Source organism: Rattus norvegicus, chromosome 4 (genome assembly GCF_021556685.1).
Source record: "Rattus norvegicus strain SHRSP/BbbUtx chromosome 4, alternate assembly SHRSP_T2T, whole genome shotgun sequence".
In the NCBI taxonomy this organism is placed as follows: Eukaryota; Metazoa; Chordata; class Mammalia; order Rodentia; family Muridae; genus Rattus; species Rattus norvegicus.
This window is the reverse complement of record NC_141537.1, coordinates 119,621,246-119,635,958: the sequence shown is the minus strand read 5'-3', so window position 1 is coordinate 119,635,958 and position 14,713 is coordinate 119,621,246. Positions and strand designations below refer to the sequence as shown.

General features: G+C 42.8%; 1 protein-coding gene across 1 annotated transcript; it reads left to right on the top strand.

Annotated features, from left to right (window-relative positions):
- Positions 1 to 14,054, top strand: Dusp11 (dual specificity phosphatase 11). Its single transcript, NM_001025650.1, has 9 exons — positions 1 to 159; positions 2,326 to 2,401; positions 2,912 to 3,043; positions 7,612 to 7,735; positions 8,706 to 8,766; positions 10,350 to 10,396; positions 10,814 to 10,889; positions 11,105 to 11,278; positions 13,770 to 14,054. Exons 1-9 carry the CDS (start codon positions 65 to 67, stop codon positions 13,963 to 13,965), a joined length of 981 nt encoding a protein of 326 aa, NP_001020821.1. The 5' UTR covers positions 1 to 64; the 3' UTR covers positions 13,966 to 14,054.
- Positions 14,055 to 14,713: the final 659 nt, after the last annotated feature.

The window sequence follows — 14,713 nt, the reverse complement described above, 5'->3', positions numbered from 1 at the left end:
TGAGGTCGCTGCTTTGGCTGCTCTGGCACGTCTGGCGTTGGGTGGGCGGCATCTCTGCGCCCACATGAACCAGTGGCATTATGGCCGATACAGTCGGGGCCGGGACTTTACTGCCCGTGCCCCACCCAAGAAGAAGGGCAAAAACCAGATCCCGGAAAGGTAAGGCGCTTTGGTTCCGGGCCTGGCGTTCCGGCTGCCTTGGTGGCCCAGAGTCTTGGCGTTCTCTCTGGCCTCGCGCCCTTCCGCCTCCCAGAGTCCTCCGCGCCGAACCCCCCCACACTTCCCCACCCCGCATTTTGGGGTCTCAGGTCTGTCCGGACCGGGCTCTGTGGAGCTCGGGCCAGGGCGGAAGGGCGCAGTGGGGCGCGGCTGCCAGTAATAGGCGTTCCTTGATCACTGAAGCCACAGTCTTCAGCTTGTTGGGACTCTGTGTGGGATCCGGTCTGAGCTGTATACACCCTGCGCTCGCTTGGGGACCAGCTAGAGAGGTTCTTTTGCTTTCAGGACTCTGAGGGCGGAGGTGTCATTTGCGGGAGTTAACCCTGCCTGTGCCAATGGCTAGTTTTATGATTTTGCTCACAGGTGCTATGAATATGAACCTTTACTTGCGGCCGTTTGCTTCCCTTTTTCGATTTCAAAAGTCGGTCGTTTTATCTCCACAAATAAAAAATAGCTGAAGCCAGACGTGGCCCAATCGGCCTCTCTCCTTCCTAGAATTCATCAAGTCCTTTGTTTTATCTCAACAAATAAGCAATACTTAAAAACTCAGGATGAAAGGACTTCAGTAAGCACTTCTTTTTATAGCCACAAATGAGCAGTACCTAAAATTCAACATGGACATAATGTCTCTCTCCCCTCCCAGACTTGAGTAAACACTTCGTTTTATCTCCTGGATATCTTCACAGTCTGTCAGCTCTTCTCCATCATCCCAGTACAGAACTTGCCTGACATATTGCAGAAGACAGTCGTCTATATACTCACCAACCCATTTCTTTATAAGATTTATTTTTATGTATATGTGTACACTGTAGCTGTCTTCAGACACACCAGAAGAGGGCATTGGATCCCATTACAGATGGTTGTGAGCCACCATGTGGTTGCTGGGAATTGAACTTAGGATATCTGAAAGAGCAGTCAGTGCTCTTAACCGCTGAGCCATCTCTCCAGCCCCTGGCCAGTTCATTTTTAACATATCTTATATAGTTAATTATTTAACCATTAATTTTTTAACTAAAGTATAAGTATGTTGTAAATTCTTGTTTATTAATATTTTATTAATAAGTCGCTTTATTGGGTATAAAATTCTTAACTAAAAATTAAAAATAATTTTAGGTATTGCTTATTTATGGAGATAAAACAAGATAAATATCAAGTAGTAATTGTGAGACAGTTCATAGATGTAAGGTAAAGCTTGACTTTAAAAATAAAAAGCCAACCTTCTTGTCACAGCCTGCCACACTAGCCCACTGTGTCTCCAGTCTCTCACCACTCAGTCCTCTCCGTACTCCAGGTATATGAATGAACCATACATGTGTAATTCATGGACATAGACCAACTCAGCTCTGACTCTCCACACGGAAGCTGAGGTTGTATGAATGGAGATTTGTACACATTGAGCTGATGTCACTGGTGTGGAAACTAAAAACACTGCACTGAAAGTGTTGAGTGTTAGCTCCTTCAGCCGGTATGGGGCATTCATTACTCCTTGCTGCTTTTAATATTTTTTAGTTACCATACAAAATACAAGTTTCATTATGACATTTTCTACATGTATGTCATTGTACTTTGCTCATAGTCACCCCCACACATACACCTTCCCCTTTCTCCTGCCCACGTTTTACTGGTTTCTTTCCTTCCCCCTAAATAATTCACCACTGTCCTGTCTCAAATATGTATTATATGTTTAAAACTAGATTCCACCTAGGAGGGGAAATACACAGTCTTTCCCTTTTCTGCCTCTTGTTGCCCTCTCCCTTCCCTTAACCCCTTTCCCCCCCTGACACAATCTCCCTTCTATTTTCTCGTCTGATATATCACTTTAGTATTTGATTCTAGGCTGGATTTGTAGGCAGTTCTGTTCTCCTCTGGTAATTCTAGTTTTAGGTACTGTTTGCTGAGACCTGTGTGTTGCTTTGTTGACTTGTATCTGTCTTCAAGATGGGGAAACAGAAGGAAGGATGGTAGGTCGTTACTTGTGCAGAATGAATAGGACAAAAGGCAGAGCAGGGTAAAGGGACATTCTGTGTGTATGAGGTGCCTATTGGAGCCTTATTCTTGGAGACAAGGCTGGCATTCAGTCTGACTAACCAATGCCCTGTGTCACAGGTGGAAAGACTATCTCCCAGTTGGGCAACGGATGCCTGGGACTCGTTTCATTGCTTTCAAAGTTCCTTTGCAAAAAGTAAGTAAAAATTAAGTTTACAGAATCTTTTCAGAAACAAATTCCTCATGGAGAATGCTGGCTCTTAATCAAGAATAATTTTAATATGTTATATGTTATGTCAGCCCAACTTAACTAGATAATTCAGTATTCACTGTGTTGATATGGTAGTTGCTGTGCTGGAAATTCACGAGAGTGGGAGGGGGTGTTCATTGGTGAAATGCATTGAAATTTTAAGGCTTAGGCAAATAGGAACACATTTTTATTTGCTCTTGTTTTTACCTTGTGTATTTAATGTTGACTAGGAAATTCTTAAGCCTTTCAGGTAGGGAGACACAAACACAGAAATATGTATATATTAAAGTGAGCTTACATTCTTCCCACCACTGGAAGAAAGATTGTTGCAAGCTTCCAGAAGAGTGGAAACAGCCTTTTGGTCTCACTGGGTCCTCACTTTATGGGGCTGGGATAAATGCATCGTGTGATGCAGGACTTGATGTAGGTTTGCTCTCTTACTTCACTCTCTTACAGAAATTTGAAGCAAAGCTTATGCCAGAAGAATGCTTTTCTCCTTTGGATCTCTTTAATAAAATTCAAGAACAAAATGAAGAACTTGGATTGATAATCGATTTAACATATACTCAGCGCTATTATAAAGTAGAGGTAAGTGGACCTCTGACTGAAAAAAAATAATTCATAGTAATTTAATACTTTTCATCCTGTGGTGATGCAAAAACTAAACTTCATTCATAGGTAGTAATAATTTTTAAAGAAAAGCCAATAGTTTCCCTAATTTCATTTTCAAGTGAGATCGAAGGCCAGGCGTGGATGGTAGTTAATGGCTATAATCCCAGATCTTAGGAGTCTATGGCAGAAGGATCACAAATTCAAGGCCACCTTGGACTACATAAGTCTTCAACAATGAAAAACACACATACACACATACTAGATTGGAGACATGCATTAAACTATAATATGTAGTAATTATTATCAGTCTCTTTAATCAGCAAAAGTTCTGTAAACATTGAACATTAATTCTCCCTTCTCCTATACGCCAGACCCCTAGTAACCTCTTAACCTGCTTTATTACTATGAATTTCCCAGTTCTAGGTATCTCATAGGAGTAGCATAATACAACGTAACATGAATTTAAGTGTTAAATTAATTAAAATATAACTCTGCCGTTTCCTTTAACCTCCTAGCCCCACCTTCACACTCAGCCCCTTCCTCTTTAGTGTTGCTGCATGTACACGATGCGCCCTGCTGAGTCTGTCTAGCTCTGCTTGTATGTGTGGCTTTTTTTGGGCCACGCTTTACGGTACTTATATCTGAAGGCTGATTCTCCCTTTCTCAGATGTTCTTCATCCAGGGGCTGGGCCTTCTGCAGTTTCTCCCATCCATGTTGGCATGTCAGCTGATGGCTACTGTTTAGATCTTGTTTAAGCACCCATATTGTTGCAGTTTCATGGGTGTAGCCTTCCCTGTCATATGTGTGGAGTATAATCTCGCACCTGACCTCTGACCTCCTGGTCCTTGTGCTCTTACAGTATCTCTACCTCCTCCGTATGTTCTCAGAGCCTTAGATGTAAGGGCCGTATTTAGGTGTAGTTCTCTGCATTTTGACTAGTTGTGGCTTTTTGTAATCTGTGTGCTGCAAGAGGAAGAAAGTATCTTTGATGTGGTGGACAGTTACACTGTCTGTGGGGTAAGTTTTTATTTGTTTGTATGAGTGTTTGCCTCCTGTATATATGTGCACCACAGACATGCCAGGTGTCTGTGAGGACAGAAGTGGGCATTATACTGAGTGTAACTGAAATTACAGATGATTATGAACTGCTATGTGCTGGGAGTTGAACCAGAGTCTTCTGCACGAGCTGTCTCTCCAGCCCCAGTATAATGTAATACTTGCCTTTCTGTGACTGAATGATTTTAGTAATTATGTCTCTGACATTTATTAAAGCACATATCAGAATCTTTTTCTTTTCTGACTCAATATTGTTATACATATATGCTGTATTTCATTATTGATGCTATCTATTTCACCCCATTCTGCCTTCTGAATTCCCCTGCCGCTGTGTGGATGGGGGGGTGGTGTTGGGGTGGAGGCAATTATTCATTGTTTTTGTTTTGGTGTTTGTTTGTTTGTTTGTTTGTTTTCCATGAGAAGGACTCTCATAGTATGGCTCTAGCTGGCCTCAAATGTATTATATATACACTGGGCTGGTCTCCAGCCCACAAAGGCAAGCTGCTCCTGCCTCCCATGTGCAGAGATTCATTGTGTGCACCACCACATCAGCGTGTTTCGTCTTATTCTAATGGAACTCTTAAATACTCTAGAATTCATCTCTACATCTTTGGTATGTGTATTTAAGATACAGTGCTTTTTCCTTAACATCAGTTCTTTTATGTCAGATATGCAATTTGATAGCCCCTGTCATAAGAATTGTTAGTTTGCAGTTGGCTGTCTGTCTGATCTGATTAAGTCTATACATTGCTGTCCATGTCTCTTTATTTTGTCCATCCCGTGGATTCTTGCTTTGAGAGATCCAGTCAGGCTGTACCATCTAAATGTTAGCTGTGTGCCTCCACATGCTAGTATAGCCCATTGTTCTCTGCCAGTGGGCTAGCATAGCCAGATTCAGGATTCTGTTTTCCTTTCTCCTTTTCTCCCTCCTCCCTCCTTCTGATCCTCTAAGCCCTGGTTTCCCTTTCTCTTTCCCACCCTCCTTTCCTCTCTTCCTTATTGTTCTATTTGGGGTTTAGTATTTGAAACAGAGTCCTTCCTCCTCAGTCTCTCTAATATTGGAATTATAATTCTATAGCACTCCACCTGCCTTTGTTTATTTATTTAAATTTGAGATAATGCCTCATATAGTCCAGGCTGCCCTCAGTCACCAAGGATGGCCTTAAACTCCTGATCCTCCTGCCTCTACCTCCCAAGTGCTGTGATTACAGGCATGGACCACCACACCCAGCCTGATTTCTTTTTCTAAGAAGTCTTTGTTTTAATGCATGCTTGTGTGGTGGCATGAGTTTATCGGCAACACATTCATTGCCTACAGAACTTAGAAAAGGGTGTCAGAACCACTGGAACTGGAGTTGCAGACAGTAACTGGCTATCTGGGTCTTGGGAACTAAACCCTCATTCTCTTCAAAAACAGTAAAAACTCTTTAACTATGAGCCATTTTCTGTCAAAACCTTGATTTTCCTTTTAATGTGGCAATTTTAAGCATTTCAAGATGGGTTCTTGCTATATCGGCCTGACTGATCTTGAACCCCTGTGCTCAGCCTACTGAGACACAAGGATTACAAAGGTGTACAGCTGTACCCAACATGAGATGTTTTCATAAGTTGTCACATGTCCTTCAGTTAAGGGGGCATATAACGAGTGGTTGTCTCTTATGGTGTTACTAGTTAATTAATGATTGCTCTATTAATTCCTTTGAGGCTTCAAAAAGTTGATCTTCTTTTTCTTTTTTCTTTTTTGAGACAGGCTCTTGCTGTGTAGCCCAGGCTGACTTCAAACTCAAGATTATCCTGCCTCAGCCTCCCAGGGTCTAGGATTACAGGTGTATGCCACCATACCAGGCTATACAAGGTGAATTTTATCATTCATGTTTTATTTACTCAGTAATGTCCACAGGATTCTTTCCTTTATGCTTTCAAAATAACATCTTGGCTCCCTGATAGCCGTCAATAGTGACTAGTTAGAGCTTATTTAATTAGTTATTTTTTTTTCTGTCATCACAAATGCCCTTGTAGTTGCCTTTTTGAATTGGAACACAGGTGGAGGGCCTCTCCTTGGATAGTTGAGGCTTCTCAGTTCGACTCCTAAAACCTTTTTTAGACAATATTATTAAGAACTTCATACACGTATAATATACTTTTCTGATCACAGTCACCCCAATACCACAGCTAAATCCTCCTGATTTACACTCCAATGTCATGTCCTCTTCTTTTTATATTTTTTATAATAATAAGTTCACCACATGCTTGGTGGTCCCCATGGAGGGTAGAAGGGGTCAGATCCTTCAGACCTAAAGTGATAGGTAGTTGTGAGCTGCCTGGTGTGGGTGCTGGGAGCTCAACCCAGGTCTTAAGCTCTCACCCTCTGAGCCACTTCTCCACTCCATCCCCTCTGCCTTTTAAAAATAATCCACTGAGTTCAAAATTAATGCTGCTCAAGTGCACAAGTATGTAACGCTGTCTACTGGAGCATGACCAACTACCCAGGGCCGTAGTCCTGAAGAAAACTGACCTGGCCTCTCCAAACAGCCACCAGCTGCCAGTAGCCCCTCAGTAGGTTAAACCACTTCTCAGTGCTGACTGTGGAATGCCCTGATCCTTCGTGATCGCTCGGTCTTCACCTTCGCTTTCTCCAGTCCCAGGCTGACTCTGCCTTGCAGAGAGCTTTGTTTCCTTTCTGTGTGGGTAGTTTTCAGGTACATGAGTGTTGAGTATATTTACTACTAATTGACTGATACTGTTAGACAAGCCAGGAACGCTGTAAAATTTGTGATAGTGCTTTCCAGTTAAACCCAGAATTACAGATTTTCACCTAACCTCTCTTTTTTTCCCTGAGATTTAGTGTGTGTGTGTGTGTGCGCGCGCGCGCGTGCGCGTGTGTGTGCGCGCGTGTGCGTGCGTGTGTGCGTGTGTGTGTGTGTGTGTGTGTGCGCGCGTGCGTGCGCGTGCGTGTATCTGTGTATCTGTGTCTGTGTAGTGTCTACCACGTGTGTAGGTGTCGGCTGAGGTCAGAAGAGGGTGCCGGATGGTCTGGAGCAGGAGTTACAGGCTGTTGTGAGCCATCAGACTTGGGTGTTGAGAACTGAACTACGCCCACTGGAAGAACAGCAAGCACTGCTGAGCCCGAGCCACCTCTCCAACCCTACTTCCTGTTCTCTCTGCTAGTCACGGCTCCTTTCGCCCAGTCATTACTACTGTGTGCAGGCACAGAAGAGTGAAAAGCTGTTGATTCTGTTTAGTCTCATGGCATACACGCCCTGATTCACGTGGTATTTGGTGTGTTCTGCATTCCTAGTGACTGTTCTCTGGTCTCAGTGAGAACCAAGTTCTCTGTCCTGCTTGAAACTGCTTTGTAGGAAGTGGTTCTCTAGTCAGAAGAGCGGTCATAGTGAGTCTGTCATTATCAGCTTATTTCAGGCTCCTCGAATCCTTCATTATCTACTTACAAATGAAGTAATGTCTCTGTCTTTGTTTTGCTTTCTAGGATTTGCCAAAAACTATTTCTTACATAAAAATTCTTACAGTTGGTCATCAGGTACCTGACAGTGGCACTATTTTTCAGTTCAAAAGTGCAGTTAAAGAGTTTTTAAAGAGAAATAAAAACAATGGTAAGTCCTTACAGTTTGTTTTGGTTTGGTTTTTTGTTTCATTTTCCTTGTCTGAACTCTTATTTTGAATAGGTTTGGAGACTTTTCAGATTTCTTCTATTTTTAATTACATATGTGTGCTTATAGCTGTGTGCCTATGAGTGCAGGTCCTCAGAGAGTCCAGAGTTACAGGCAGTTGTGAGCCATGCAGCATGGGTGCTGGAACTGACTTTGGATCCTCATCAAGAGCAGATGTGCTTTCCAGCACTGAGCCGTTTCTCCAGGGCAGTGTGATATTGTTAATATTCTAATATTAGGTCTGCTGTTTTTTCAATATGTCAACTGGTGGGAATAAAGTGTTTTTCCTCTTGTTGGCCACACAGAAACAAAATTTGACTGAAAACTGTGTTTCCCTTTCTCTGTGGCTAAGGAATGAGAGGTAGAAGATTTAAAATGCAGGATCTGAAAGTTCCATAAAGAGAACAGAAGGCAAAGGCTGGGGGAAGTGTACAAGTGGGACAGGAGGCTTGCATCTGTGTAGTACATACTGACAGCAGTACATACTGCTGTCTTTCTATTTGGAGTATAGTTGGGATTGTTATTTACTGTCATGAATAAGGCTGGACTGAGAGGTCTGTATCTTCAATACAGAGCACTTGCCTGGCTTGTGTGAGTCCCAGTTTCAAACTTCAGCATTGTGTGCATGTGCAAACACACACACACTGCAGTTTCCTCTTCATATTAAGACAGCTCTCTTTGTCTAATGCAACCCTCTAGTACCTTATAATATGAATTATTTTATTTAACCAGTACCTGCAAAATTTCCACAACAATGAGCTTTGGGCAGGTTATTCTTGAAAACATGTTTTTAAAGCCACTTTACTTTTCAACATAGCAGCATTATTTCACAAACTTGTCTCACTCTTCAGAAAATTGTATGAATTATTTTTGGTGTATCTTGTTTCTTAGCTCTACATTTTCTATTTTATAGACAAACTTATTGGTGTCCACTGTACCCATGGCTTAAATAGGACTGGCTACCTCATTTGCAGGTGAGTTGCCAACCCAAAAATCAAATAATGTTTTCTGTCTCTGTGTGTGTGTGTGTGTGTGTGTGTGTGTGTGTGTGTGTGTGTGTGTGTGTGTGTGTTTACAATGGTGATATAAACTTAGACATGGGTTAAATACAGAGCAGTGTGGCCTCTACCCAGAAACTGCCATGAGCAATACCCTTGTAGACGTCACAGACACAGGAATGAGCACATCTTTGTGGCTTCACGTATAATAGACATTCAGTTTTGCAGTTAAAAACCCAGTAGGAATCTTCTTGGGCATATCTGCAGACTGTTAAAGGCAAACCTGTTTTTCGTTGCTTGTTTGTTCGTTTGTCGCGTACTGATGTACATACAAGTCAGAAGTTTGGGGGTTGGTAAAGCATTAAAGTGGCATGAGTGTCTTTGGATCCACTGCTGCACTAAATTCAGATGCATTCTGGTGCTTCTTAAGGAATCGCCATGCTGTGTGACTTTATGCTTGTCCTTACTGAGCTATAGTTTGTGTGAGCAGTGTGAGTGCGGGCAAAGATGATTATTTAACCTGCCTCTGAAGAAAGAAGGAAGACTAGAATAATATAATAATAATAATAATAAGACTATAGAATTATCACTGTCAGCTACGGAGGAGTCAGGAACATGGTACCTTGAGAGCAAATGAGAGGGAGGCTTTGGCCTATCTCCTCAAGAAGACAGTACATTTCCATGGAGAGTCTGAGTGACCGTCTGAAAGTTGAACTAGTACTGGCTGAGTAAGGGCACAGAAGAGACTATAAACTTAAGGCTCAGCCAAGAGCCTAGAGTAGGATTCCTTACACTGTGCTGGAGGAGGTGGGCAGTGCGGTAAGTATGGCAGTGCAGTGGACTGCGGGTGTGGGGAGGAGTCAGAGCTGGGCCGTGCAAAGTGGTATTGCAGTCTGTTTGGGTTTTTTGTTGTTGCACCTTTTTGGGGATGTGTTGTTGAACCCCCATCTATTTCTGCTGAGTAAAGGATATTCAAGAGTGGTGGAGGCAAGGAGTCACTAGGTTTTTGTACAAATTAACATATTGATGGTCACTTGGACAAGGATGTCAAGGCCATTTTATAGAAGGAGGCAGTCATCACTGTCAGGACCCTGGTGGTAGATTGAAGGTGAAAATCAGGAAAAGTAGGTGACAGTGACATTAGCTCCTGGTTTTGGCCCATATCATTTGTCTGCTGCATTACTATTTTTCCCAGTTGCTCTGTTGGTTACTGATGAGTGCACAGCGATATTAAGGAAACCTCCTGTGTTTTAGTTCACAAAGCAGGTGGATGGAAATGACTGCTAAATCTGCCTTTGAAACATTTGCCAGTTTGGTCATGCATTTCTTTATTAATTATATTGTTATATTAATATAAGTATCTTTATTAATATATTTCTAAATTAGTCGATCTTGGGATAGTCTTTTTTTATGGTCATGGCATGTCATTCTGTAACTATTGGATTAGCTATATGGTATTTTCTTAGGATTTGTATGTCTCCACTTGTAAGTGAAATTGGACCTGTTTTCATTTTTTCTTTTCGTATATTTAAGTGACCCAAATTATGTTGTTTTGTTAGATATTTGATTGATGTAGAAGGCATGAGGCCAGATGATGCAATTGAATGTAAGTATGAGGGGTGCCACTGTCTTTCCCTTCCTATAAAAGCAAGAGGTGGAAATGGTAGAACCACTCTTCAAGTTTTGGAAAAAGTAATGTATATGAGGCAATATAAGATACCAGAAGGAAAGTGGAGAGTGAAAAGGAAGGAGTGTTGCTTGTGGGGCTGGGGATGTGGCTCAGTGGCAGAACATCTGCTCAGCGTGTGTGGAACCCAAGTGTGGTCTCCAGCACCAGGGGAAGGAAGAGCAAGGATAGGGATGGAAGACGGCCTTTTGCCAAAGAGCTTATGAAGGAACGTGTCTGTAGGAGTGAGCTGCATCAGCCTGTGACTAGTCAGTGAGTGTGAGCTCTGATCTGCATTCTCGGCCAGATCCCTTCCCGTGCCTCTGTTCTAATAGTTCATCTTCATCCACTCCTCAGTGTTCAACAGGTGCCGGGGACATTGCATAGAAAGGCAGAACTACATCGAAAACCTGCAGAAACGTCGTGTCAGAAAGTAAGTCTTCCATCTTCTTAGGCGAGATTCGTGGCTAGGAAAGCCTCTTTGATATAGTTCAAGCAGCACATTTCCCTGGCCGCTTGCTCACTTGAGCAAAACCTAAACAACTGGGAGTGGGGAGATGACATCAGACATTCAGGAGTCAAAATACAGTCACTAAACTGGCCACTGGAGCTGGAGTCTGCTGACACTGTGGCGCACTTCTCTTTCAGGAACCAGAATGCTAGTGCATCTAGATCAGGTGGTCTTGAAGACTCAGCACATCTTACAGAACAAGTCCACACCACTAACAAACCTGTGAACAAAGGACCTAAGAAAAGCCGACGTGGTGGTCATCTGGAATCGTCCCAGCATGTTCAGACCCAGAGCTCAGCGTACTCATTCAGGTACCTGTGCTTCTCCCTTTCCCAGAACTGAGGTGGAAACTGTATTTTAAGCCAGGGGAAAGTCCACTGTGATAATGACCAGCAATCAGGGTCAGTCATGGTGCTTAGCAAATCAAACACTGGATGGGAAATGTGTAGCTCTTCAGACACAGCTGAGAAAAAGAAATGTTATTTTATTCTCTTTTTTAAATTAACTTAATCTAAGAGGAATTAGATGGGCCTACTAGAAAATAAAATCTTGCATTCTTGGTTCGAAACCCAAGATTCTACCTCTGAGGTATATCCCTAGGCTTTAAGACTTTGGGAAGAGGGCTGGAGAGATGGCTCAGTGGTTAAGAGCACTGACTGCTCTTCCAGAGGTCCTGAGTTCAATTTCCAGCAACCACATGGTGGCTCACAACCATCTGTAAAGGGGATTCCATGTCCTCTTCTGGTGCGTCTGAGGACAGCTACAGTGTACTCATATAAATAAAATAAATCTTAAAAAAAAAAAAAAGACTTTGGGAATAAAAAAGGCTGTTATTAAAGAACAAATACAAGTCCAGACAGGGGTAGTATGCCTATAGTCCTAACACTGGCAGGAAGATCAGGAGTTCATCATTGGCTATATAGTGAGCTCCAGGTCAACATAGACCCAGGTCTTGGCCGGGGGTAGGGGTGGGGGTGGGATGAAAGAGTAAAGTCATAATAGAGATATTTACACATGTTTTGAGCAGATTAAATCATAAAAGGATTTCAATTGGGAAATAGGGAGATTCTCTGTTCAGTCAGAATTGTCTGTCTCCTTAGAAAGGGGAGATAGAGAAGAAGGGAGAGAGGATGGGCAGATAGAGAAGATGGGCCTTTAACTAGGGTGATTAACTCGTGTAACTCTGTAGGCTGAGAAGTCGCCCAATGAGCCCTCTGTAAGTTGGAAACCCAGGGTTGCCAGTAGTGGGGCCCAGACCAAAGGAGCATGGTGATTTTCTAGGAGTGGTGAAGAAAGGCCAGAGAAGCCTTAGATAGGGGGTGGAAGGGCAGGCGAGAGGGTAAAGGTGCCCTTGCTCTGCTTTGTGCTGGTGCTGCTCTCCTGTCCAGGTGTTTTGTGCTCACCCACATGTAAAGCAGACCTTCCTTATGAGCCTACTCCTCATACTTCAATCTGTTTTGGAAACACTCTTATTGGCAGATGCAAAACTACAGCTCTGTAGCCATTCCTTACTCTAGTCAGGATGCTACACACAATTAACAACCATCGCTTGCAAAAAGTTTTGGCTATTAATTTAGTTTAAGTTTTTATGAGCATTCAAGGGTTTTAACAGTCAGGCTGGGTTTGAATTTGTCTCCCTACTCTGCCATTGACACTATGTGCAATCTTGGGTGAGTCCACATCTCTAATTTCCATTCTCTGAGGTGCAGATTTTCAAATGCATAACCCATAGCAATGGTTTTACCTTGCTACATCTGTTAAAGCAAGTCGGTATTGTAACACCTTCAAAAATATGCTGCTGGTAACACTGAGAGTGGGAATAGCCCTTTGAGTCAGTTTTAATGGCCATAAAGATGTTCGTACCTGATTAGTTCCGTTTTAACATTGTACTTTTCAAATCCTGCTGTCTTAAGACAGAGCTAGGTGCTCTGTGTACAGTAGTATATACTGTGAGATGCTAATCCCCAAAATATTGATGGCGGGAAAACTAGTATGGCCTGTGATTCTAAAAATGGAGATACAGCTAAGTGACCGTAATGGTACTGTGACATTTTTATAAAGCCACTGAAATTGAAACATTTTTTTTTTCTTTTTTTCGGGGCTAGGGACCGAACCCAGGACCTTGCACTTCCTAGGCAAGCGCTCTACCACTGAGCCAAATCCCCAACCCCGAAATTGAAACATTTATAACAGTAAAAGCCGTAGCAGGAGCTGTAGAGTAGTAGACTCAGCAGTTGAGAACACTGGCTGCTCTTGCAGAAAACTCAGTTCAGTTCCCAGCCCCACATGTCTGCTCACAACCAACAGTGACAATGGTCAGAATGATGGAAAGGGATAGAGGCCAAAGACACAACTGACCGAATGTGACTAAGTGAGATTTGGGAGTGGGGAGCGGGGGTGCTGCCTGCATGAGGACAACCCAAGTTTCACTCTTTTCTTCACACTTTGACCTTGTCTGAGGTAGAGCCTCTCGTAGTTCCACTGCATATTCCAGGCCAGCTGCCCTCAAGCTCCCAGGGATCCTCCTTTCTCTGCCTCCCATATTATCATAGGGATTGCAAACACATGCTACTGTTTGTCAGATCTCTCTGGGTTCTGGGGATCCATCCCATGTGAATGGCATGAGCTGTACTCACTGAGCCATCTCCCTAGTCCTAGCTTCATAAGAAATGAAGAGAAAGGTAAGTGATTATGTGCTTGGGTCGTCCCGGTAGGAAAGAGTGAAATTGAATATCTGTATTATTTTATAAAGCTTGTTATTGTTTGTTAATCCTGACAATGATTTATTGCTTCTTGTTTAAGAAAATGGTCACAAAATCAGAGTGTTTACCAGAGAGGCTTCGTCCCTCCTCCCGGTCCAGCTGGAGAGGACTATTCACAGAGAAGATTCTTCTGGAGCATGAGACCAAATGGCAGTCAAGCAACCCATCATAAGAAATGGATTGCTGCTAGTTACCAGAGACCTTTCTACCCAGCCTCCTGGGAATGGAATGTGTGACACACTGTGGCTGAACTGTCATAGGGGCCACCTGAGATCAGAGCTGGATAGAAGACAGCTGGATGACTGTTAATAAAATCAGGTCAAAAGAATTTAAAAATTTTTTTGAACATTTTTAACTTTTTAAACTGTTTTGCTATTCTTTCATGTATGTGAACTTCCTTACTTTTTCCCTCCCTGCTGGTGCGTGCAGCAGTTCTGGCACAAGAAGACCTCCCTTCCAGGCCTCAACTTTACTCCGAGAATCCTGAATAGATAAACTGTTACAAACTTGCAGGTTTTTAATTGCCTTTGTTTTCCCCTGTATATTCCCTTCCCTCCTGCTTGTACTGTGCTGTGCAGGTGCAGAGAGTCATAGTGTTTTAACCTGTTCTTTACTGACAGTCTCGAAGGGTTTCTGTTGTCCCTGACTGATCAGATTTTCTACTAAAACTCTAGCCAGGAGACAGTTCCTGTCTTTGCACCTGTTCCCTGTCCTTGTGGGACTCTGATCAGCGTGCTTTCCTTGTTGGTCAGTGTTGGGATTTGACCAGTTTCTTACTGACCCGCCAGGTTAGGCGTCTAATAGAGAAGTGTAAAATTTTAGGGACTGATTGATTGCCAAGTTGGGCAAGAAGAAACTAATTGATAAACTAGAGTGCTGGTTAAGTTGTAATTTCCCTGACAAGGTAACTGCCATCATCAGGGTAGAGTTTTCCTGAAGGCTACCAAACCTCTGAGGATGTGAAAGGTTGAGCAGACTAGGAAT